Source organism: Salmo salar, chromosome 04, assembly GCF_965601325.2.
Source record: "Salmo salar chromosome 04, fSalSal1, whole genome shotgun sequence".
Lineage (NCBI taxonomy): Eukaryota > Metazoa > Chordata > Actinopteri > Salmoniformes > Salmonidae > Salmo > Salmo salar.
Window position 1 is genome coordinate 64,414,349 of NC_138294.1, and position 27,258 is coordinate 64,441,606.

Below are 27,258 nucleotides of genomic sequence, written 5' to 3' on the forward strand. Positions count from 1 at the left end.
CGCCTTTGTGCAAGGAGGAGCAGGAGAAGCACTGCCAGAGCCCTGCAAAATGACCTCCAGCAGGCCACAAATGTGCATGTGTCTGCTCAAACGGTCAGAAACAGACTCCATGAGGGTGGTATGAGGGTCCGACGTCCACAGGTGGGGGTTGTGCTTACAGCCCAACACCGTGCAGGACGTTTGGCATTTGCCAGAGAACACCAAGAAAGGCAAATTCGCCACTGGCGTCCTGTGCTCTTCACAGATGAAAGCAGGTTCACACTGAGCACGTGACAGACGTGACAGAGTCTGGAGACGCCGTGGAGAACGTTCTGCTGCCTGCAACATCCTCCAGCATGACCGGTTTGGCGGTGGGTCAGTCATGGTGTAGGGTGGCATTTCTTTGGGGGGCCGCACAGCCCTCCATGTGCTCGCCAGAGGTAGCCTGACTGGCATTAGGTACCGAGATGAGATCCTCAGACCCCTTGTGAGACCATATGCTGGTGCAGTTGGCCCTGGGTTCCTCCTAATGCAAGACAATGCTAGACCTCATGTGGCTGGAGTGTGTCAGCAGTTCCTGCAAGAGGAAGGCATTGATGCTATGGACTGGCCCGCCCGTTCCCCAGACCTGAATCCAATTGAGCACATCTGGGACATCATGTCTCGCTCCATCCACCAACGCCACGTTGCACCACAGACTGTCCAGGAGTTGGCGGATGCTTTAGTCCAGGTCTGGGAGGAGATCCCTCAGGAGACCATCCGCCACCTCATCAGGAGCATGCCCAGGCATTGTAGGGAGGTCATACAGGCACGTGGAGGCCACACACACTACTGAGCCTCATTTTGACTTGTTTTAAGGACATTACATCAAAGTTGGATCAGCCTGTAGTGTGGTTTTCCACTTTAATTTAGTGTGACTCCAAATCCAGACCTCCATGGGTTGATAAATTGGATTTCCATTGATTATTTTTGTGTGATTTTGTTGTCAGCACATTCAACTATGTAAAGAAAAAAGTATTTAATAAGATTATTTCATTCATTCAGATCTAGGATGTGTTGTTTAAGTGTTCCCTTTATTTTTTTGAGCAGTATATATATTTTTTAATACAGAAAGTGAATAGATCAATTGATAGCGACAGAGTCAGACATTATATGAGATTACTTCCCAAGCAAAGTCACATTTCTTTGACTCCTCAACTTTAGAAGGTCATAGCTCAACTTTTGAATGTCAGAGAAACAATCCAAAGATATTCCTATGTGCATCAGGGCTGCGTCTTCCTCTGGCATTTTACCTTGTTTCTAGCCTAAAGCTTTGCGGATGTGCCGTTTTAGATCAGTATAAACAACTGAATATTATTGACTTTTTTACCACTCAAATCAAGAAAGGTCCCATACCCCCCCACGAAAAGTTGTCTCCCCCTATGGGGGTTGTGCCCCCTTGGTGGGAATCCCTGCAGTACAGCAACCCACCGGAGGCAAAGAGTACAATCTTAATATGAATAACATTAATATCAACTGAATGACAACGTAAAGCCATCTTTGTTTTGCTTGATTTAAACTGACTGACCTTTGGCCTCAAACTCTTTGACCACGGCGATCATTTTCTCCTGATAGAAGGACTCTCCTCTCTCGATGATCTGGATGTCCAGACAGTTGTAGACCTTCTGGAATTCTACGAGACAAAAAGACAAGAGTTGGATCTGTGTTGGAGTTCAGTAGCAACACTAGGGGGAAATCAACACCAACTACATCGAATGTCTTTGGATGAGACACGAGAAAGTAAAGTCACTCGTTCAGGAAATTAAGAAGAAAGAAAAGGATGGAGCAACCCAAATGCCCTTCCTCAGCTGGGTCTCAGTGGGGACAAGACTGCTGGCTAATGAAGGCATTGAGAACATAATGTCTCTCCCTCCATTCATCCCTCTCTCCCTGTCTGCCACATCAAGCTTTAAATCCTCCCAGAGATCACACAATATGGAGCGCTGTGACACCTCAGGCCTGCCATGCCCTTATCATACACGCCCACACACGCGTTCTCACACACACAACCCAATTAAACCGAACTGACAATAGAGCAGTCACCATGAAAACTCATCACCCCATGTGAACCCCCCATTTTGACGATGTCATAACTCCAATATGGCAAACGCCACAACTATCTGTCTGTCTGATTGTGACCTTTCATTAAAAGCTGAACTACTCTACTAGGCCAATATTTTTGTGAATTTACTTCTGATAAAGTTATCTTTAGGACTCTAGCTACTTTCGACTCTTCACAGGTCTAACTAACCCTTGAACAAAACGTAGCCTTTACTATCATTTCTTACTTTCATCACCCCTTCATCTATCCATTCACCGCACCCACCTTTCCTGGAAACGTCACAGATGAGGTTCCATCCTTTGATGAAGGCTGGGTCTTTGCTCTGCAGCTTGACCACACACTGGTAGGCCCTCTTCTTAAAGTCCTCCTCCTCGTCAAAACGCTTCTTAGACTCCTGGCACACAGACAGACAGGGAGGAACCACTCATAACATCAGGGGAGACAATAGGTAACATATTTGATGACAGCTAGTGAGGAACAGTATGTAGTGTATGCCTAGGACAGTCTACACAACTCAACATTTGGCCAGAGGAAAGGACATGCCATTTCTGATGTCATTTCCTTTAAGTATTTTTAAACGCATCACCTTCATCTGTAGTGGTCAACTTTAACCCATTGTTTTAATATTTTGTGTTTTGGGTGGACTCACTTTGTAGAATGCCTGCAGGTCTCCAATGGGAGGGGACACGGTCAGGTAGTTTGGGAACTTGTCCTGCAGGTGAGCGATGAGCATGCCAAACTGGGTGCCCCAGTCCCCCACATGATTCAGCCTAGGGAACACAACACAAACACATGCAGTGACGACATGGTAAACAAACAAACAAACAGAAAATAACAGGATATACTGCAGGGCAGAGAGTCAAATAAACTAACTGAAATGTAGGGGTTGCTCTGGCTCTGTTAGTATTCATTTGTCTTAGTCATGGTATATTAGTGACTGACAACTGTTACAGCTGTTTGATAAGGTAACACAGAAACTCTACATACATTCATAGGTTATTATTGTTTAATTACTACATTTTAAGTAAATACCTGGTCATTTCTGTACCATAAAATAAAGTGATACCAGTACACTTCAAAAAAGATGAACTGAATTTATGTCTGTCACATTTTGACTGAGTTACTGACCTCAACACGTCGTAGCCTAGGAACTCAAACAGGCGACACATGCTGTCCCCGATGATGGTGGAGCGCAGGTGACCTACGTGCATCTCCTTGGCAATGTTTGGAGATGAGAAATCCACAACCACCTAGAAAACACACACACACACACACACACACACACACACACACACACACACGTCATCCAATAGTTTTCATGGGACATATCAGATTCAAGCACATTTAAAAAGGGAAAAGGGCAACGGTTGGGTCCATAAAAGCAGGATGTTAGCCTACCTTCTTCTTGCGCTCTAAGGGAGGAGGTTGGACACCGTTGAGTAGCAGGTTGGTCAGCAGTTTGGACACAAACGATCTCTTAAGGTGAACATTGATGAACCCTGAGAGCACAAAAAGCTATGTAACACAACAGACAGAAGGAGCCAGACGTTTCACCTAGGGTGATCACATTTAAAGTGCGGGAAAAGAGAATGATTTTGCAGGACATCCGCGAGACAATGTAGCCAATATGAATTAAATAAATTGGCAACCCCCCCCAAAAGAAGAATCCTCTTCCCGCTCATGGTGTAGTGCTAACTTTTTAGGTGCCGGAGCGCAATAAAATTGTACATTTCTCAAAGTCAGTACCAGTTGTTTGTACGACAGATGTGATATGGCCTATTGAATATCATTTTAGAATTTACAGTACCAGTCAAAATCCAAAACGTCACGCCGGTGACGTAACAACGTGGGAGGACGTGCCCTGCGGTTCATATACAACCATACATCAGACCACACACTGCCTCTTATTTCCTCTCGCAACGTTGGCTTAGCGTTTCGTGTAAGTTGACTGCTCCGCGGCTCCCGTTTTTCAGATTGCATCTTCCCAAGTCCTGGTAGGGTAAGCTAAACTCTGTGAGTTGTGTTTACTCTCAGTCTGTCATCAACAGCATGTGACCTGTGGGTCAGAGTTTGAAATTCACCCCCCAAGGCTGTGTGAAAGCTCTTCCCTACCTATCCCTTTTATCGGAGGATATTGGGCTTCCTTGTCTTATGCCCGCCAGCTAGTGTGTGTTGGTCACCGTACTCCGGTGCTAACTTTGTCAAGATATCATCCACTGCTGTGCTTGTTATTGAGGCCACCAGGCACTAGTCATCCTTCGACTATATAAAACTTGAGCGGGTCAATCCCCTAGATAACCACATCTAGGAAGATTGTTAGCCTAGCCAGCTATAAAATGTGAGATTCAAATAGCCTCCCCCTGGTATTCCCTATCCATTGGTATTACTAGCATTGCTACAAGCTAGCTAGTTTACCCACTCCACCTAGCTGCCAATGTGTTGTCAGCATGGCTTACCAAACAACGGGCATTTGTACGCGTTTTGCATAAATAAGCCTCCTGCTCCAGCCCTGTGGTCACAGCTCTAAAATCCTTTTGCGGGTGCTGTACAGCTCCTGACAGATTATTGTAGCGCTCTACCCTTACTGTGTATTGTGGTAGCTGTTGTATACAGTCTCCAGTCATTATTATATTAGTTAATTGATGAATCAGTGTACTGCATAAGAAATGTTTTATATTTATATTTTATTTTCTTCACGAGAGAACACCGCATCACCTTGATGCTGTGCATGCATGGCTGCTCCGCTTGTGGAGCTGAACTACAAGTAGAAAATGGTCATGACCGGTGCCCCGCCTGCCTAGGCGTTGGCCACCAGCGTGAGGCCCTTTCTGACCCCTGCAATAACTGCGCCATCCAGCAGTTATTGCGAAGAAAGTGCAGCTAGCCAGAGTTGAGGGCCTGGTTTTTACAGATAATTTGCCAGCGTCCAGCGTTGTTCGCCAGGACCCACCTAGGGCCACCAAAAGAGGGAAAGCCCACAAAACCGACGGAGCCCCCCCGGTAAAAGGTCAATTCCTTATCTTCTGAGATAGAGCAGCTAAAAACGCTTTTGCGTTCCTTCAAGCCCCCTGAGTCGGGACCCTCTAGCATACCCTCCAGAATGGGGGACGCAACAGAGGACTCAGATAGTCGGGATGATGACCTGCTGTCCACTCGGGCATCCAACCGGCACTTTAGTGACCAGGAAGACGACACGCCTAACACGGTGAAGGAGGTGTCAACCACTGTTGTGGATCCATTCAGTCTCAATGCTAAAGATGGGTCAGAGGAGTCATTCCGAGGCTCTGAAGAAAGCTCTGCCTCACTACGTGCGGTCCTGCATGCGACCTTAGCTAGGCTAGAGCTTGATAATCCTCAAGCCACAGCCCCTGCAGCTAACCCATTCTTTAAGAATGTACTTTTTATTTAACTAGGCAAGTCAGTTAAGAACAAATTCGTATTTACAATGACGGCCTACCAAAAGGCCTCCTGCGGGGACGGGGGCCTGGGATAAAAAAAAATACAATATAAATATAGGACAAAAACACACATCACAACGAGACAACACTACATAATGAGAGACCTAAGACAACAACATAGCAAGGCAGCAACACATGACAACACAGCATGGTAGCAACAACATGGTAGCAACACAAAACATGGTACAAACATTATTGGGCACAGTCAACAGCACAAAGGTCAAGAAGGTAGACAACAATACGTCACACAAAGCAGCCACAACTCTCAGTAAGAGTGTCCATGACAGTCTTTGAATGAAGAGATTGCGATAAAACTGTCCAGTTTGAGTGTTTGTTCCAGTCGCTAGCTGCAGCGAAATCAAAAGAGGAGCAACCCAGGGATGTGTGTGCTTTGGGGACATTTAACAGAATGTGACTGGCAGAACGGGTGTTGTATGTGGAGGATGAGGGCTACAGTAGATCTCTCAGATAGGGGGGAGTGAGGACTAAGAGGGTTTTATAAAGAAGCATCAACCACTGGGTCTTGCGATGGGTATACAGAGATGGACATTTTACAGAGGAGTATAGATTGCAGTGATGTGGAGCATTGGTGGCAAATTTGATGGCCGAATGGTAAAGAACATCTAGCCGCTCGAGAGCAGCCTTACCTGCCAATCTATAAATTATGTCTCTAATCTAGCATAGATTAGAGACATCTGAATCAGGGTTAGTTTGGCAGCTGGGGTGAAAGAGGAGCGATTACAATACAGGAAACCAAGTCTAGATTTAACTTTAGCATGCAGCTTTGATATGTGCTGAGAGAAGGACAGTGCACCGTCTAGCCATACTCCCAAGTACTTGAATGAGGTGACTACCTCAAGCTCTAAACCCTCAGAGGTAGTAATAACACCTGTGGGAAGACGGGCATTCTTCTTACCAAACCACATGACCTTTGTTTTGGAGGTGTTCAGAACAAGGTTAAGGGTAGAGAAAGCTTGTTGGACACTAAAAAAGCTTTGTTGTAAAGCATTTAACACAAAATCTGGTGAGGGGCCAGCTGAGTAGAAGACGACCATCTGCATATAAAAATGGATGAGAGAGCTTCCTACTGCATGAGCTATGTTGTTGGATGTAAATTGAGAAGAGCGTGGGGCCTAGGATTGAGCCTTGGGGTACTCCCTTAGTGACAGGCAGTGGCTGAGACAGCAGACAGCAGACTTTATACACTGCATTCTTTGAGAAGTAGTTCGCAAACCAGGCCAAAGACCCTCAGAGACAATAATACTCCTTAGCTGGCCCACAAGAATGGAATGGTCTACCGTATCAAAAGCTTTGGCCAAGTCAATAAAAATAGCAGCACAATATTGCTTAGAATCAAGGGCAATGGTGACATCATTGAGGACCTTTAAGGTTGCGGTGACACATCCATAACCTGAGCGGAAACCAGATTGCATACCCGAGAGAATACTAGACATCATACTAGACACACGTCAGCGCACTGGGTCTTACCGTGAACAAACAAAAAAAGCTACTTAACGCCAAGCCAAAAGGTTACCTTTATTGGTATGGTTCTGAACTCCCGCACTATGAGGACATGTATAACACTTCAGCGCATGGACAGCATTCTTCTTCTAAAACAATTCCAGTTGAACGCATTGGTGAAGGTACGAACGTTCCAACAACTGATGGGCATGCTCGCGGCGGCCTCCACAGTGACACCATTAGACCTGCTTTCAATAAGGCCACTACAAGTGTGGTTCAACGACCTCCGCTTGGACCCCAAGAAGGACAGAAACACCAAAACACAGGTGACAAGGGAACGCTAATCTGCTCTGCGGCCGTGGAGGAAGAGAGTCTACCTAACTACAGGTGTTGCTCTCGGATCAATTCCGGAAAGGTGGGAAGTAGTGACGACCGGTGCTACACTAACAGGCTGAGGAGCAGAGTGGCAACACAGGTCTGTATGGGGGAAGTGGTGCCCCAGACGGAGGAAAGCGCACATCAATGTGCTAGAACTTCAGACTGTTTACCTAACCCTGAATCCCTTTCTGCCTGTTCTCAAACACAAACATATCCTGATAGGATCAGACAATTCATTGACAGTGTTCCACATCAACCATCAAGAGAGAATGAGGTCTTTACTGTCTCTACAGGTGGCCAAACAACTCTTCGTATGGGCCCTACCACATCTGGCCTCCCAACGAGTCATTCATCTCCCAGGCAAGGTGAACGAGGTGGCAGATTTGTCGCGACAGAAACAGCCCCTGGGGGAAATGGAGAATTCACCCAGAAATACTGAAGATATGGCAGCGGTTCGGAACAGCACACATGGACCTGTTCACCACAGATCGAACATCCCACTGCTCCCTCTACCAGAAAGAACCAGAATCCAAGAGCCCCCGGGACATGGACGCCTTAGCTCACACATGGCCAGAGGGCCTACTGAATGCTTTCTTTCCAACCCCCTGATCTTAGCAACGTTGCACAGGGTATCTCAGGCTCAGCACAGGCTGCTGCTTGTAGCTCCCAGATGGCCAGCGAGACACTGGTTTCCAACCCTCCTCAGTCTTCTGGAGGGAGAACCATGGCAGCTCCCTCACAGACAGGACCTGCTCTCACAGTTGGATGGCAGGATATGGCATCCCAGACCAACTACAGCTATGGGTGTGGCTTCTGAAGAGCCCGACCATCTACTGACCAGCTGCAATCCTGCTTTTATCGAGACGTTACAGAACGCCAGAGCCCCATCGACCAGGATGATGTACGCTGGAAGCTGTTTACCGAATGGTGCTCTACCAGGGCGGAGGAACCGGTGTCCTGCTCTGTACCTGTTATACTGAGCTTCCTTCAGAATCTATTGGACTCAGGTCGCTCTGCCTCTACCTTGAAGGTTAGACTCAGCCATATCGGCTAACCGTTTACGCATCGACGGACAATCAGCAGGGGCACACTACCTCATCTGCCAATTCTTACAAGGTGTCCACCGGCTGCATCCCCCCCAGGACCGTCTGCGTGGCATCCTGGAATCTGCCACTTGTATTGGAGGCCTTGACGAAACCTCCTTTCAAGCATACGGAGAAGCTGGACATAACATGGTTCTCTCTGAAAACGGCTTTCCTCTTAGCTATTTCATCAGCGAAATGTGTGAATGAGCTCCACATGCTCTCGATGAGCCTGGTCTGCCTACGGTGGAAGGCAGATGACCTAGGCGTGACCTTATGGGTGTCCAGCCTTTTTGCCTGAGGTTCACATCAATGAAGCCATCGAGCTGGCGGCCTACTGCTCCCCTCCTGATTGCGGAGGAGGAGCGGGCAAATCTCGTGTCCAAATCACGTTGCATCCTGCCACACCATGGGCTCTGCCATTCTTCCAGTGGCACTGGTGCATTAGATTAGTAGTGCTATTCCTCGTGACTTTGTTGGTCATCCACACTTTCAACCGTACTGACGGTCTGAAAGGTATGAAGTAGAACGGAAGGTATTTTCTTAAAACGGCATTGTTAGTTAAGTGCTTGTAAGTAAGCATTTCACTGTAAGGTCTACACCTGCTGTATTCGGCGCATGTGACAAATACAATTTTAACTATGGTTCTACGAACACCTGGAAGATCGTCAGCACTTTCCTGTCACTGAATCTTTTGAGCGAGAAGATTCTCTGAGACAGTGCGTGGTCTGACGGACGGTTTCATATGAACCGCGGGGGCACATCCTCCCAACTGTCACGTCACCGGCGTGACTTTGTTGTTATTATTGCTCGACCTGCGCGGAGTGCAAGGGATATAATCCATACTTTCAACCGTACTGACAGTCTTCCAGGTATTCGTAGAACCATAGTTACATTCCTGACTTCTGTTAAACTATATAGCCTTCCTATATTTGGTTTCAAACCAAGCACATTTTGCCTAGTGGCGCACACTGTTGCGTTTTGGCCACTTGAGAAGAAAAAAAAAAGGACATTTCCGCTAACAATCCTAAAATCTCATAAGAAATTAGGTGGTGTTTTTGGTGTAAGAGTAATGTTATACTATGCTATTACATTTGGTTCTAACTTTACTAAACAAGCAACATTGTGAGAAGTGGCAGAGAGACGCTCCGGCAGCACTACACTCCTACACAGAATGAGCTAGTTGTGCACGTAGCCTACTCTAAATCCTTGCGAAGAATTTGGTGTAGCAGAAACGAGATACCACATGGTTGGATGTTTCATAAATCTGGGAATATTTTTCCAAAGGAAACATTTCTGGTTGGTCTCAGGGAATGTAAAACAGTTAGGAATCGATACTTTTAAAATGTGATTGAGCTGAATGCGCAAGTAATGAGAATAGACAGCCTTAAGTTTTACAAAATTACCTTATATCCTTCTGTCTAATACGGCTATTAACTTTTGAAGCTCTTCTTCAGAAACGTGCATTTTGTAAGTAATTATGCCTAACTGTCCTCCCCAAGTTTAACTGGAATTTAGTCTGAAAAGATTTGAGAAATGTGACTGGTTGACGATAGAATATCAGATCTCAATAACGACTGGAGAAGTGTTTAACAGACCACATCCTTATAATATATATATTTTAATAAGCGCAACGTGACTGCAAGAGACAGGTTGGAACGTCTGAAACACGGGACAAATCAACTTAATTTCTTTATTAGTGGGGTTTGAATTTGTTGACAACATGCGGGACATGATTGTTTGGTTGCAGGAGAAAGGGCCAAAATGCGGGACTGTCCCGCACAATCCTGAACACGTGGTCAACTTAGTTTAACCAGATGTATCAATCTAAAGCATCCGGTTGGAATTTCACTCACCACTAAATATGGTGAGGAGAGGAAGCCCAGTGGCCAGCCCAGTAGAGTATGGAGCGAGATGGAACTGGGCCGACATTCTGCAAATGTTCTCATCGATGAAACATTTAATATCAATAAAGTTTTGTTCCCAAAACAATAATCTGTTGCGAACAGTAGACTAAGTTTTGTAGACTTTTGCATTGTTTAGAAGGAGTACAAGGGCAAATGGAGTTCTTGCACATAGGGAACGCCGACTCTGAAGTGCCTAACAGAAATATGCAAATACATGCTAAAACGCGCCAATAACATGCTGACCACACCGCTCGCTTCGCGTGCACGAGCTTTGCAAAATAAATTTACACGTACATGTTATTCAATCATTGCACCCACACTGCTCGCGAGCGTCTGCGTGGCCAGGCGCTAAAATTGAAATAGGTTCTATTTGTGATGCTCAACGCGCTGCAAGTCCAGCCTCTCCCATCTCCTCATTGGTTTTTAGGAACATATACCCACGTGGATGATTGATAGAAACTTAGGTCCACTCTCCGGTCGGTTGTAGTAATGCTCTAAAGTTGGTTGCAAACAGCCATATAAAGTCCAAAGAAGAAAAAGAAGCCTGAAAGAAGGAGCGATGAGAAACTCATTTGGTTTACCGTTTAATCTGTGGATTAATTGTCGGAGTAGAGGAACTTGTGCATTTCAGGTAAAATAACAACCCAATGTTTATATACCAGGACAAATTAGCTAGCAATAGCAAGCTAGCTAGCTAAATTGCCATAAATGTTTAATGCTTTTTGACCTGTCCCCAAATGAATATAATTGGTTCAGTTTGTTTTGATATTTCAACCTGTGTGTCCTGATCGCTTCTGGTGTGGGTGAACAAAATCAACATGCGCACGATGGAGGACAGCATGTAAGATCGTGCTTGGCTCTGCCCTCCTCCTTATTTGGTGAATTTTCACAAACCTGGTCCAGCAATTTCTGTCTTCTCAATGAGCTCATTGTCTGGAATGTTCTGCTGAATCTTCTCAGCGATCTCCCTGGGGTTCACTTTCAGGCCCTTTGATTTCATCATCTGAAACACAATAAATCCAAAACAATGACACTCCCATTTCATTCACCCCCTAGTAACTGCTCAAATTAAAGTTGAGCTGTTGATATTTAGGCTATATGCAAAACCAACTTAGAAAGACAAAGAGTTAGTGGGAAAGAGTTTGCAGGGACATAGACAACACAAAAGCATAACAAAACGGGTAACAAAAGAAGACAAAGTGGATCCACACTTGAACATTAGAAAAAAGTTGGTTTAAATTAACACAAACCCCTACATTTCAGTTAGTTTATTTGACTCCCTGCCCTGCAGTATATCCTGTTATTTTATGTGTTTGTTTGTTTACCATGTCATCACTGTGCATGTGTTGTGTTCCTGTTGGTTCCACTTTTCTGGGCTCTGTTATTTACTTAACAAATAAGGAATACTCAAAATGTGCACTTATAAATCATAACAATTTTAATAAAAATTCAGTTGTAGACAGAAGTCAAAGATCAAACATAGAACTGATGTCTCTCTTGAGTTCTGCAAAATAGGAAAAGTCCAAGTTGCTTTTAATATGCTTGCAGTCAACCCCTAGTGATGTAACTGCCTACGTCAACACCTTCTACTCTTGAGACCAAGCCCATGCATATACAGTTGTACAAACTTGCAGGGGAGACAATAGTTCCAGTGTTTTAAGGGCTCAGCAGTAATTTTCCACTCCCCAAGTTGCTTTATAGTGGTATGTCTGACTAGTCTCTTATCGCTTTCACTCCCCTGCAGGGTTCTGTGTCTATGAATCTCTTTTAGCCTTGAAGCGCTTTCTCACAGACACCCTGTTTTGACTGCAATAACTCACACATCTCTCAGACCGTTTCTTTATAAGAGGCAGAGACTAGAAAAGAACTGTGGAACAATATTAAACCTTATAATGAATATATATATATATATATATATATATATATATATATATATATATATATATATATATATATATATATATATATATATATATATATATATATAGCTAATCTGTAGTCCAGGACCCTATAAATGTAGTGGGGGAGGGGTATTATTGCCCTTCCCCTTCTATTAATACAACATAAGCATAATCAATTATTATAATACATCACACATTTGGTGCAGCACCTATCATGACCCCAAGGTGACCCCATAATTCCCCAGGCTGAATCAGGACAAGTTCCCAAACTACCTGACCATGTCCCCAAATTAACCATAAATATTCCAAATAAACCCTATTTAAATCTATTAAAAAAACTTTGTCATAGAAAATAGATGATTTGCAGTATGGGCCAGATGAGATGGTCATTACCAATAAGTAAATTAATAGGGTCATTTTAGGTGCCACAGAATTTTATATCCCATCAAAGGTGTAACAACGTTTTATATGCATTATTAGAATGATCCACTCTCACATATGCGTTATTTGTATTGAGCATCGAGACAAGCAGTGAAAAAAAAAAAATCCTTAACAAAAAAGGTTAATGCAAGGAGGCTTCGAACAAGAGGTTAACCGGAGTATGCCACCTGGCAGCAATAGTAATTGACCTACATGACAACTACTTGACAAGACCATTAGGCTTTTTTGAAGGGGGGGGGCTACGATGACCTTAAAATGTGACTCGTTTCAGGAAATTAGGCGTATGTCGCACGTCACAACTTCACAGGGGCAGCACTTGAACATCGTTTTTTTGTTATCAAAATGCATATTTTTGGGCAGAAATGCCTTCTGCAACATGTGAACTTTCATGGACCCTAATAACAAACTTGTATTCCATCCATAAACAGAAATAAATTGTTAAATTAAGAGCCTAGTTGGTTTAGCCATGTAAAATACAGGAACCTTCCGAATAACGATGATTGCCCGAGATAACGTAAGGGCTGGACATGCCGGGAGATGAGTTTAGATTGGTCTGCCATGTAGCATGCTTCTGTCTATAACGTGAGCTGCTCAGTATGTTTTGACAGTCCTTTCTACAGCGCTGTTTTTGAAAGATATAACGTTAGCCATCGAGAACTACAAATGTTGCTACTTTTCTCAACAACATTAATGCCCTGAACTTAGCAGGCACTATCGACAGATCAGTAAGAACAAGTGATGGGCTACTTTCTGCACACACCACAGTCAGTGTGAACCGGAGTGACTACCATTCAAAAGTTTGAGGTCACTTAGAAATGTCCTTTTTTTTGGTCCATTAAAAGAATATCAAATTGATCAGAAATACAGTGTAGACATTGTTAAATGTTGTAAATGACTGACTATTGTAGCTGGAAACAGCTGATTTTTTTATGGAATATCTACATAGGCGTACACAGGCCCATTATCAGCAATCGTCACTCCTGTGTTCCAATTGGCACGTTGTGTTAGCTAATCCAAGTTTATCCTTTTGCGAGACTAATTGATCATTAGAAAACCCTTTTGCAATTATGTTAGCACAGCTGAAAACTGTTGTGCTGATTAAAGGGGCGGCAGGTAGCCTAGTGGTTAGAGCGTTGGACTTGGTTGCAAGATCGAATCCCCGAGCTGACAAGGTAAAAATCTGTCGTCCTGCCCTTGAACAAGGCAGTTAACCCACTGTTCCTAGGCCGTCATTGAAAATAAGAATTTGTTCTTAACTGACCTGCCTAGTTAAATAAAGGTTATTAAAAAAAATAAGAAAAAAAAGAAGCAATAAAACTGGCCTTCTATAGACTAGTTGAGTATCTGGAGCATTAGCATTTGTGGGTTCAATTACAGGCTCAAAATGGCCAGAAACAAATAACTTTCTTCTGAAACTCATCAGTCTATTCTTGTTCTGAGAAATTAAGGCGGTCTGTAATCGAGCCCACAAATTTCACCAAAAATGACATACCCAAATCTAACTGCCTGTAGCTCAGGCCCTGAAGCAAGGATATGCATATTCTTGGTACCATTTGAAAGGAAACACTTGGAAGTTTGTGGAAATGTGAAAGGAATGTAGATCTGGTAAAAGATATTACAAAAAAAAAAACATTAGTGTTTTTTTGTACCATCATCTTTGAAACGTAAGAGACAGGCCATAATGCATTATTCCAGCCCAGCTGCAATTTAGATTTTGGCCACTAGATGGCAGCAGTGTGTGTGCAACGTTTTAGACTGATCCAATGAACCATGGCATTTCTGATCAACATTTTGTATTAAGACTGCCCAAATGCGCCTCATTTGTTTTATTAATAACTTTCAATGTTCAAAACTGTGCACTCCTTAAACAATAGCATGGTATTCTTTCACTGTAATAGCTACTGTAAATTGGACAGTGCAGTTATATTAACAAGAATTTAAGCTTTCTGCCAATATCAGATATGTCTATGTCCTGGGAAATTTTCTTGTTACTTGCAAGAGACAGGCTCATGCTAATCGCATTAGCCTACATTAGCGCAAAAATCTTGTGGATGGGACACCAATCCCGAAGAGGTTAATGGACAAAATACATTTGCTTTTCTTTCAAAAACAAGGAGATTTCTAAGTGACCCCAAACTTTTGAATGGTAGTGTAGCTACAAAACGGAGTTAAATGGTTCCAGTCAGCAATGAATCGTTCATCCATGTATACGGGTAAGAGTCTAGCTACATTTTCCAGATATACGTTTCTAATTTTGTCAGAAAGTCATTTTTATTGCAAGTTAAAGCGTACTGTTAGTGTGCTAGCAAACGTTAGCTTACTGGCTCGCTAGCTAACGTTACGTGTATGATCTCTGTAGTAAAATTATTTGAATCAGAAATCCATTTGCTAGTTATAGCCTAATGTTAGCTAGCTAACATTGAACCTAGTTTGTTAGCTTTAGCTACCTGCAGATCCATACTACAGCTATGAGAATGTTTGTATTGGTAGTAGTATGAGTTGGGGTTATGCCGGTTCATTGTTTAGCTAGCTAGCAGCTACATGTCTAAACAAAAGACTCCACTTCAGCCAGAATATTACATGACCCATAAAATTAGCAAGTGGGTCTGGGGGTGATTACGGCCATGTTGGGTAAGCGTTGTCTAATAACGATCAAATAATTATCTGGACACTTTCTGTTTTCGATATTGCTACAAGGCAAGTACTATCACTGTGCCATTTACAACTTCTGTATCCTGTGCATGTGACAAATAAACTTAGATTTTATTTGATATAGCGTGTTTACCACATGTGAATCCTTAAAGAAATGGTTGGGCTAAGGCTTAAGAGGGTGTGAACAATGCTGAATGGGTGTAGACAAGCTCTCCAGTAGGTGTACCAAAATGTTCAAGGGCCATTTTCTCAAAAGTGGGGTTACAAGTTTATCAACATTCAAAGCAGAATTACTTTCCCATTGTTCCTCAACTGCAGTGTATGATATGCAATTTCCTAGCTCCGAGTCTTTACTTTTATCCAATGTAAAAACAATTTAAAATGTTGCTACATAAGACTGAATTGAGGCGATCGGTCAAAAATGTTGAATAGACCTCCTTTATCTTTTCCCTGTAAAAACACATGGTTGTGTGAAACGTGGGATTTTGTCATTAATGCAAAAACATGCCTTTTGTCTAACGCTAGTAGCCTGGTCAAGGATGTATCATGCAATATTGGCACACTTCACATATGACAGACCAAGTGGAACAAAAGTCAGGTGGAGGTTTAATGTATATTTCTGGTGTCCAAGAAACCCATTTTAAAAAATACCATTGGTTGTTGGATATAAAGTCTAAGATCTTTGATCGGCTGCTGTGGAATTTCACTGGAAAATCACTGCCAGCTGGTTAGGTTAGCATATCTAATGGGAACAGCTAACATGTAGCGTTTTATCACATGCAACTACATCCATGATTTGAATTGGCTGATGGGCATTTTGAGACTGAGAAACAAGCTTCAAAGAGAATAAGATCCATCAGTGTTATTGTACCACCTGGGCCATGGCCATAGCGCTGTTACACTGGTAGTCCCCAAATTTGGCCTGCTGGTTGGGGGTGACGGCCAGGGGAGGGTTCTCCAGGTCAGGCCAGGCCTCCCGGATGGCCTCACCAAAGATCTCCTGAAGACGCTGGTTGATGTTCATCATGGTCTTACTGCACTGGCTCCTCTCTTCCTGCAGACTCTGGGGAGGGAGGATAGACAGAGAGCACTTCAATACAACATATAGGGGACAACCTATAGATAGCTACTCAGTCTCTCCTCCTACAGGCTCTTTGGGGGAAACTTGGAACAACTTATAACAAATCTCTCACTCTCTCTCAAGCAGACATAACAGGTGAAACAAAGCATCTAGTCACCTGTATGTGAATGAATAAGATAGCTCAATCTCCTAACATTAATGTACCAAGAGTGGAGTGTGGAAATACCTATGCAAGTTATCACTCACCCTTTTGAGGATGTTGAGGCGGTATTTGAGCTTGGCGTTCTCCTCTCTCAGCCCATCCAGGTGTGAGGACAAGCCCAGGCTCTGTGGGTTCTTCAGGCTCTCGATCTCAGCAGTCAGGGAATGGATATCTTGCTCCTAGACAGACGAAGGGTTCACAGTCAAGAAAATGTCCTGCCTCTACACCTATACCAGGTCTACGAAAACAGCACAAATGCAGGATTGGTTGACGTACAGTGTGCAATGACATCCAGGACTTTCACTCAAACTCAAAACTTAGCTAGTGACATCAGCACAGATTGGGGAAATCACATGATGCCACACCCGTCAGAACAAAACTGAAAGCTTCAGCTAGCTAGCTAAATTAGCTAATAACTGTCCCTTAACGTTAGAGTATGTTATGATTGATAGTTATCAGGAAACGTCTAGATGGGAAGGGCCGTACAATGAATCCGTTCCTGCATTATCAACATGAGTGACAGCCGAACTGTCAGTCTTTGCAGTAACAATTACACTGAATACAGCTAGCTAGAATACAACAAGTATAACACTTCGCTGGTAGACTTCACACGTTTTGTAGCACATTTCAAGGCAGCTAGCAAGCTGCTGCAATGTTTAGCTAGCTTACCAGTTGCCACATTACGTCAAACGAGTCCACGTTAGCGTAGCTACCAACATTTTCTAAATTTCAGTACATTATTGCAAACCAAGAGGTCTTTGTAAAGTGTCAGAGCTGACCTGCTGTTGAAGTCGGGACGAGTATTCAGCCACAGGATCTCCCATTGTCGATTAAAAAAATAAATAACGTTAGAACAGTTCATTAGCGTGTTTCTAACAAAATTAGTTTCTGAACCTAGATGAGGCCGAGGCGCAATGAAGTAAAATTTCGGAAATTCCATTTACCGCCCTCGTTGGGGTGCCCAAGGTACTACCACTGACGAAAAGGTACTACAGACAAAGTTATACTTTAACTTTAAATGAAACATAGCAACAAACAGTGGTGTAAAGTACTTAGGTAAAAATACTTTAAAGTACTACTTGAGTCGTTTGTTTTAGGGATCTGTACTTTACTATTTATATTTTTGACTACTTTTACTCCACTACATTCCTTAAGAAAATAATCTACTTTTAAACTCCATACAATTTCCCTCACACCCAAAAGTACAGGAAAGTGGTCCAATTCAGTCACGTATCAAGAGAACATCCCTGGTCATCCCTACTGCCTCTGATCTGGAGGACTCATTAAACACAAATGCTTTGTTTGTAAATTATGGCTGCGTGTTGTAGTGTGCCCCTGGCTATCTGTAAATAAAAATGTTTAAATGTACCGTCTGATCTTATTATAAGCAATTTGAAATGATTTACTTTTGATATTTAAGTATATTTTTGCAATGACATTTACTTTTGATACTTAAGCATATTTAAAAGCAAATACTTTTAGACTTTTACTCAAGTAGTATTCTTCTGGGTGACTCAGTTTTACCTGAGCCATTTTCTATGAAGGTATCTTTACTTTAACTCAAGAATGACAATTGGGTACTTTTTCCACCACTGTCAACAATGTTAAGTTGTTACTTTAAGCATTTTTTTGGTCAAAGCTTTTGTAAAAAATGTAATTCTCTGCAAATTACTTTTAAAATTGACATTGAATACACCACAGATACACAAAACAGAGGAGAAAGCACAGGCAAGAGTAGAACAAAAAAAAAAACTTGTTTTACTTGTTGTGAAACTACAAAACATTTTTGTGCTGGTGAAATATTTACAATTCTGGTTGACGGTACAGTGTCCATGATAAAATTCACAGCTTTCAGGAGTCTCACGAGAATGGAAAGAAACACCACACACCCAAATCAGAAAGTGCAATAAATACGTTTCTCAAACCATTTCCATACACATACCAGGTTCTTTGCCATCCTTAATACAACAGATTAAAACTTTATAATAAAACAAAAATGCACTTGAACTTAAAAAAAACAAGAATTATATCACATCCTACATGACGACAAATCATTCAATGCTACCAGCTTCAGTTTCTGACAGTGATGGTTTTTTGATTACTTGAAGTAAGACTTACTTAATCATTAGTTTCTGATTATATTGACCTCTTCTGTCAACAATATACATGCTGGGTGGTGTTATAGTAGTACGTATAAGGCTTTAGATCCAAGTTACAAACCATCTAGTCAATTGTGGCTAGCTTCAGTTAATCACATATAGATAGCACTGTTCCATCCAGACACTGAAATCCAATAAGAAGTCCTAATATAAGACCTCTGATTGCTTTACTCTCTCTACACTGAAGTAAATCATGATTTTTTTTTTAAGTAAACAGTTCACATTCAAACAGTACACGTTATTTGAGGCAACAAAAAGTAGTGTTATCTGTTTTTGGATGGTGACCACATTTTCGCCTCAGGTTAAAATCATATTTAATCTAAAAAGGCACACTCCAAAGGATCCATTCACAGTATGCAGTTCATGTAGAATAAATTGCTGTGCCATGAATAGTGACTTTCCTTTACAGTGGTGAAGTGCAACATTGTACAGTTTGTAAAATTGTGAAAGGATAGAAATGGTTCAAACTAATAAACTTTTTGGAACACCTTATACACTTATATATACACAAAAGTATGTGGACACCCCTTCAAATTAGTGAATAGAGCTATTTCAGCCACACCCGTTGCTGACAGGCGCATAAAATTGAGCACACAGCCATGCAATCTACATAGAAAAACAGCTCAGTGACTTTCAACGTGCATGCCACCTTTCCAACAAGTCAGTTTGTCACATTTCTGCCCTGCTAGAGCTGCCCCAGTCAACTATAAGTGCCGTTATTGAGAAGTGGAAACATCTAGGAGCAAAAACGGCTAAGCCGCCAAGTGGTAGAATACAAGCTCACTGAACAGGACCGCGTAAAAATCTTCGTATGCAACACTCACTGCAAAGTTCCAAACTGCCTCAAAGTAATGTCAGCACAAGAACTGTGAGTTGGGAGTTTTATGAAATGGGTCTCCATGGCCGAGGGGCTGCACACAAGCCTAAGATCACCATGCGCAATGCCAAGCGTTGGCTGGAGTGGTGTAAAGCTCACCACCATTGGACTCCGGAGCAGTGGAAACACGCTCTCTGGAGTGATGAATCACGCTTCACCTTTTATTTTATTTTTTAACCTTTATTTAACTAGGCAAGTCAGTTAAGAACAAATACTTATTTTCAATGACAGCTTAGGAACAGTGGGTTAACTGCCTTGTTCAGGGGCAGAATGACAGATTTTACCTCATCAGCTCAGGGATTTAACCTTGCAACCTTTCGGTTACAAGTCCAACGCTCTAACCACTAGGCTACCTGCCGCCCCACCTGGCAGTCCGACGGACAAATCTGGGTTTGGCGGATGCCAGAAGAACGCTACAGCATACAATGGCATTCTAGACTATTCTGTGCTTCCAACTTTGTGGCAACAGTTTGGGGAAGGCCCTTTCCTATTTCAGCATGACAATTGGCCAACATAATTGCCTGACCTCACTAATGCTTGTGGCTGAATGGAAGCAAGTCCATGCAGCAATGTTCCAACATCTAGTGGAAAGCCTTCCCAGAAGAGTGGAGGCTGTTATAGCAGCAAAGGGGTAACCAACTCCATATTAATGTCCATGATTTTGGAATGAGATGTTTGACAAGCAGGTGTCCACATACTTTTGGTCATGTAGTGCATTTTTAAAGACGTCCTCCAGCAGCGATTTTGTAACTTTTCCTATTAAAAAGCAATATCCCAAGTATAAATACATTAAAGTACACACACTAAAGGGTAAAACAATTTGTTGAGCAAACTTCAAGGAGTAGGGTATTCAAGGAGTTGGTCTGATGGTGTCCTCTGATTTGCCTGGCTACCCAGGCTCCTGCTCCAGTCAAACACTACGCCACGACCACAGACTTTAGTTTATTCTCTGCAATGAGTCTGGATCATAGAGAATGATAGAGGCCTCTAGTGGTCAAAAGGCCGTATTAGCATGGACAGCGCCATTGAGGACTTCCACCATTTTAATGTAGTCAGCTGGGTGGGACTTCCATGTCCAACCGGGTCATCAGGAGATATCAGCAAAATCATGAAGAAGAAAATCGATTACTTCAAAATGGAGATTGCCTCAATGGCGCTGCCCATGCTGTCACATACACTATAATGGCACAGATACAAAGATGATTACTCGATCTCTATGGTCTGGATCGGCGTACGTTCCTGACACTTCACAAAATGCAACATATTTCGGGGCCGTCTGATTGGTCTAGAAACCGATGGGTTGGGCCAAAGCCAGAACACACGTGGCGGAGGTTTGAAAGGAGCGATTACAAGAGTGCCGTTAAGTTTAGAGGTGGAGCAACTGAAATGTAAGATTCCCTGCGTCTGTGACGCCCGCCATTTGGTGCGACACAGACCCGGTGGCGAGCGTGGTGAAACTCAGAAGATGTCTGTCCTTTTCACCTGATAAAGTAATGTTAGGATGTCAGTTATCCCATGAGAGCCTTTGTGCAGAACCCACTAAGGTGTTTCAGATGCCAAACTTATGGTCATATTGCAGCAGTGTGTTGGAGGGAGATTCTGAGATGTGAGAAGTATGCAGGCGGGCAAGTGACAAAGGAAGGTGTAGTATCAGTGGGGAAAAAAAGTGTCCATTGTGGAGGTGCCCATGTTGCTGGGGATCAGAAGTGCCTGGTGCAAGAAAGACAGGTTGAGGTTGCCAGGGTCAGAGTAGAACAGAAGGTTTCATATGCTGAGGTAGCGAAGAGTCCCGTCCTCCCAGGCCTAGTGTAGGATCAGTTAGGGTGAAAGTAGTAGAATGGGGTGGTGATTTTTATGAAATAGTAGAATGTAGGTGTAGGGTTAAAGACAATTTATGCTTGATCCGAAAATGTGGCCGGTGGCATCATATGGAGGGTGTGACGTAATTGCGGAGCCTCCAAAAGGCATGCAGAGGCCAAATCAAGCTCCGTAACGCATTGCCGTGTGCTTCTCAAATTTTGTAACGATGCGGAGGGCTCCGTATAGACATGATTGGTTGATGGTAGGTGATGGCGGGAGGTCCTGTATAAAGACAAACTCACTTCCTTGACAACTTCCTTCACAACAGCTCTGCACTGCTCCGCAAAGCATGAATGCCCCGACTTCTACAGAGGCCATATCACCATAAATGCTGCACGGACAATGCAGACATCGGATTGACCATGCAGCGCCTTTTAGTTGGTGGTGCAATATGTTCCTTTTCCCCCCCTTCTCCTTTTTTGACGTGTAACGTGATTGACCACACACTACGTGGCAGCATGCAAAACAAAATGTGTGAACGCTATGATACCAAAGGCGGCGGCAAAAGACAACCAGTGCATTATGGAATGGCATGTGAACTTCACAGACTATCAGTAAGGGAAAAAGCCGTGAAGGAATTCAATTGTCTGATCTAACATTATTAGTATGGGGTGGAGTAGAAAATAATTTCTGATGTTCAAATCAGGGTATTATTTTATCTGTAAAGGGTATGAAACATGGAATGTATTCATCAAACTACAGAACAATGTCCATTGAGGTGAGACACTGGACACCAGTGAATCTCTACTCATAATTTGCAGAACATTAGTGCGAATTCATGACCATCAAAAAAATCAGACCAAGGTCTTGTGCTATTATACAAATTGAGATGCTGGGCATGTGATTTCATTCCACTCCGACTCCTCTCCATATTCAGAGTCATTATGCTCAACATTCTATGGAAAAACTCATGAAGCATGAACCTGTTTCAATGTCATCCTGGCTGTTGTGGATTGGACAAATCACTACAGCACCACAGAGTTAGAACTAGTACAGTGTCTGACTGTACATCAGATATTGGGGTGCCCTCTACGTATGGTGCTAAAAAGTGCTCTATTGAGAGGGAAAGAAGCTAGCCATGTTTTGAAACGTAGGTTACATTTCTGGCTACTCCAATATCAGTAGATTGTAATTCAGGTCTAATATAATTGGTATCACACAATCATGCTTGGTCAACACAAAAAAAGGGTGTGGGAAAGTAGGATTTGTTGAAAAGCAAAACTAATCTTGAACATCTAAAATCACTCCACAGACATTTACATCTGTGTTCAGCATGTGAACAGGGGCCTTTGTACATATCCCCTTATGACCACCCCTTCAAACCAACATCCAAGACATCTCTATCATCTGAAATGCCATCCATTATTAAGTGTTTACAGGGAGAGAGAGAGTAGCAAGCCGACTGTTCTGATCTAGTCTACATCTTTCTCCCTGTACTGTTTCCAGTAGCCTAGTTACAGCCCTCTGATTTCTCCCTGTACTGCCAGTTGATCCACTTACACATTTCACTTCATCACATTTCATTAACACAGACACCACTAGTCGCCTGTGAAAATCACAGATGTGATCAATCAGAGCCAGATATGTACTTGCAACAGTAAGCCTGTTCAACGATGGCACATAGAGAGCACCATGCAGAGATGAAATGACATCCTCAGGAGGACTTTGTCATGTCTGCTTACAGAGAGATATATTGGGAAACATGGCTGCTAGACTAGAAGTGTAGCCTCATCCCAGATCTGTTTGTGCGGTCTCGCCAATTCCTGTGGTCATTGATGTGACAATGCTCCATGCAGGATGGATACAGAGACATACCAGATCTTATTCATCTCTGTATGTACTAAAGCTTTGCTAGTGTAACAGGGGTCCCTAGTACTGCCCCAGACTGGAAGGGAAGATCCTCTTTGGAAGGGGGCTCATCGACAAATATCCCAGTTAGTGTGATAAGGTAAGGTTCACATATAGAAAGTCCAGTTGAGAGATGCAAAAAAGATAGCAGAAGAACAATTGGAATAATGTTTGTATGGTTCTTCAAAATGTCCAGTTACAAGGAATTTAAGAGAGGGGGTAAAAGGGATGAGAGCAGGAAAAGTGATCAGACTTTAGGCTAAGATATACTTTAGAGTCCTCAGTTAATTCCATGGTTTTTGGATCACTTCACTACCGTTTTAAATCATACAGTCAATGGGGAGTTTATCACCAGCAATGATCTTCATTAAATACAAGAGTTATCTCCTCCACTTTTTTTGTCTTTCACAATCATGTGCTTTGTTAGGCGGTGATTCAAGAATCACTCCAGCCTGAAGTGGAGCACTCCTCCCACTTCTTCAATGCCGCCACTCTCTTTTATAGATTACCATTTTAAAAGTGCACAAACTATCCAATAAACTACCTGAGTATAGGTGAGAGTCAGTGCAGTTCCTACACAATGCTGAGAGATGGTGTGTGCACCAGTGAGGGTTACTATGAGAACCATGTGCAGTGTGACTAGGGACAGAGACAGTTTCAGTATACAGTACAACCACACAGTCGGTCATAGTACACCATCATACAATAACAATAATGATTTTGTAGACGTGTTGTGCTATAAATAATGTAAAGTACCTCTGGGGGTCGATATTCACATCTTAGACTACAGCAAATAAGTGGTCCTGGCTAAAGAACAGAACTTCTCTTTATCTTTTCAAATTCCACACAGAAAGGGCTGGTGTGTATTGAAATTACGATTTTACCATAAAACATCTAACGGTCGCTTCCAACATCCACTTATTAGTAACAGTAACAATAATGCTACAAAGAGAGTGGAAGAAAACAATGCTCTAGTTGCTAACACAAAAAACTATACAGATTAGCAACTCAGATCTAAAAAAAAAATGTGACTGTATTTTTTCCTATACATTATTATTTTATTATTCTCCATTCTTCATAATACCACCAGAAGTCTGCGTCAGAGTCATCTGCTTGGAAACAGCAGTTAAGGCTGGAATACTTGAAATGCGCTACACATCGTCGACAGGCAGATCAGGGATGTTGGTCTTTGCTCGAGTGAAGAAGGCCATCTTCTCTCTGAAATCAGAAGAGAAAAGTCTTATCTTCACGAGCGTAAAAACACAACTAACCTCCCTTTTTCTACAGTGAACAGAGAAAATCTTTATTTTTCATTGCTAGGCTGTGTGTTCACTGAGGCGAACGTCTTTCAGTTGCTTCAGAGCCAGCTTCAATTCCTAGACTAACAGGTATACAAACGGAATGGACGACAAATAGTAGTCCATCCAACTGAACCTAATGCTTGGAGACCTGGGTGAGAGAAGCTAAATACAATTTAAACATTGTCATTCATCTAATACATGGGGAAAGAGACATGGCTTAATGGACCAACTCCTCTTACAAGAGGTCTGTTACACTATACTGTTGCTGTACCCTGTAATTTAATGTATTCTACAGTACTGACCTGAAGGACTGGACCTCAGGCACCTCTTTCCTGCTCTGGCCTCGGAGCTTGTGGACGTCCTTGGCCGCAGCACGCATCATCTTCTCCACCCTCTGCTCCTGCAGCTGCTCCTCACGGGTCTGCAGACACAACATCACCACAGAGACGCTTAGAGAGAAATTGGAGAATAGGCCTAAACAACAAATCCTGGCCAGTCAACAGCTAGAGCAGCATATAACCCCTCACTTAATTTCTGACAGGTGTGAATTAGAACAATGATTCATAATAAAAAGTATACAGTTGAAGTCATAAGTTTACATACACTTAGGTTGGAGTCATTAAAACTCGTTTTTCAACCACTCCACAAATGTCTTGTTTAACAAACTATAGTTTTGGCAAGTCAGTTAGGACATCTACTTTGTGCATGACACAAGTAATTTTTCCAACAATTGTTTAACCTGTTGGGGCTAGGGGGCAGTATTTTCACGGCTGGATAAAAAACACGTACCCGATTTAATCTGGTTACTAATCCTACCCAGTAACTAGAATATGCATATACTTATTATATGTGGATAGAAAACACCCTAAAGGTTCTAAAACTGTTTGAATGGTGTCTGTGAGTATAACAGAACTCATTTGGCAGGCAAAACCCTGAGACATTTTCTGACAGGAAGTGGATACCTGATGTGTTGAATTACCTTTAAGCCTATGCCATTGAAACACACAGGGGTTGATTAATGTTTTGGCACTTCCTATTGCTTCCACTAGATGTCACCAGCCTTTACAAAGTGTTTTGAGTCTTTTACTGTGAGATCTGACCAAACAAGAGCCTTGGAACGGTGATGGCCGATTAGACTCTGGCGCGCGAGTTCATGTTGGGTACCCTCGTTCCAATACGTTATAAAAGAGAATGCATTCGTCCACCTTGAATATTATTCATGTTCTGGTTAAAAAAGGCACTAATGATTTATGCTATACAACGTTTGACAAGTTTGAACGAACGTAAATATATTTTTTCCCCTGGTTCATGACGAGAAGTCCGGCTGGCTTAGATCATGTGCTAACAACACGGAGCTTTTTGGACATAAATGATGAGCTTTTTTGAACAAAACTACATTCGTTATGGACCTGGGATTCCTGGAAGTGACATCTGATGAAGAGAATCAAAGGTAATGGATTATTTACATAGTATTTTCGATTTTAGATCTCTCCAACATGGCCGTTTGTCTGTATAGCAAAGCGTATTTTTCTGGGCGCAGTGCTCAGATTATTGCAAAGTGTGATTTCCCAGTAAGGTTATTTTTAAATCTGGCAAGTTGATTGCGTTCAAGAGATGTAAATCTATAATTCTTTAAATGACAATATAATATTTTACCAATGTTTTCTAATTTTAATTATTTAATTTGTGGTGCTGACTTGACTGCCGGTTATTGGAGGGAAACAATTTCCTGAACATCAACGCCATAGTAAAACGCTGTTTTTGGATATAAATATGAACTTGATAGAACTAAAAATGCATTTATTGTCTAACATAATGTCCTAGGAGTGTCATCTGATGGAGATTGTTGAAGGTTAGTGCATCATTTTAGCTGGTTTTATGGTTTTGGTGACGCCTGTCTTTGAATTGACAAAACATTACACACAGCTATTGTCAATGTACTCTCCTAACATAATCTAACTTTATGCTTTCGCCGTAAAACCTTTTTGAAATCGGACAACGTGGTTAGATTAAGGAGATGTTTATCTTTCAAAGGGTGTAAGATAGTTGTATGTTTGAAAAATTTGAATTTTGACATTTATTTGGTTTCAAATTTGCCGCTCTTGAAATGCACCTGCTGTTGATAGGGTGCACCACGGGTGGCACGCTAGCGTCCCACATAGCCCCAAGAAGTTAAAGACAGATTATTTCATTTATAATCCACTGTATCACAATTCCAGTGGGTCAAAAGTTTACATATGCTAAGTTGACTGTGCCTTTAAACAGCTTGGAAAATTCCAGAAAATGGTGGCATTGCTTTAGAAGCTTCTGATAGGCAAATTGACATCATTTGAGTCAATTAGAGGTGCACCTGTGGATGTATTTCCAGGCCTACCTTCAAACTCAGTGCCTCTTTGCTTGGCATCATAGGAAAATGAAAAGAAATCAGCCAAGACCTCAGAAAAAAAGTTGTAGACCTCCACAAGTCTGGTTCATCCTTGGGAGCAATTTCCAAACGCCTGAAGGTAGCACGTTCATCTGTACAAACAATAGTACGCAAGTATAAACACCATGGGACCACACAGCCGTCA

At 42.4% G+C, this 27,258-nt stretch overlaps 2 protein-coding genes across 4 annotated transcripts in view; both read right to left on the minus strand.

Moving 5' to 3' along the window:
* The window catches only part of syrc (Arginyl-tRNA synthetase, cytoplasmic), a 32,520-nt gene extending 14,978 nt beyond the window's left edge, over positions 1–17,542 (minus strand). Inside the window, 9 exon segments of one of the 2 annotated variants that reach the window (NM_001140465.1) lie at positions 1,547–1,651; positions 2,345–2,474; positions 2,730–2,850; positions 3,209–3,330; positions 3,479–3,579; positions 11,261–11,369; positions 16,235–16,423; positions 16,688–16,822; positions 17,423–17,542. In NM_001140465.1, coding sequence (NP_001133937.1) covers positions 1,547–1,651; positions 2,345–2,474; positions 2,730–2,850; positions 3,209–3,330; positions 3,479–3,579; positions 11,261–11,369; positions 16,235–16,423; positions 16,688–16,822; positions 17,423–17,467 — 1,057 coding nt within the window. In that variant the 5' untranslated portion in view covers positions 17,468–17,542. 2 annotated transcript variants of the gene reach the window in all.
* Positions 17,543–18,378: 836 nt separating this feature from the next.
* LOC123742473 (protein KIBRA) overlaps positions 18,379–27,258 on the minus strand; it is a 55,201-nt gene continuing 46,321 nt past the window's right edge. For both annotated transcript variants that reach the window (XM_045717134.2, XM_045717135.2), the window contains 2 exons: positions 24,991–25,109; positions 18,379–24,605 (listed from right to left, as the gene is read on the minus strand). In XM_045717134.2, the coding sequence (XP_045573090.2) occupies positions 24,539–24,605; positions 24,991–25,109 (186 nt within the window). In that variant the 3' untranslated portion in view covers positions 18,379–24,538. The remainder of the gene's footprint in view (positions 24,606–24,990; positions 25,110–27,258) is intronic.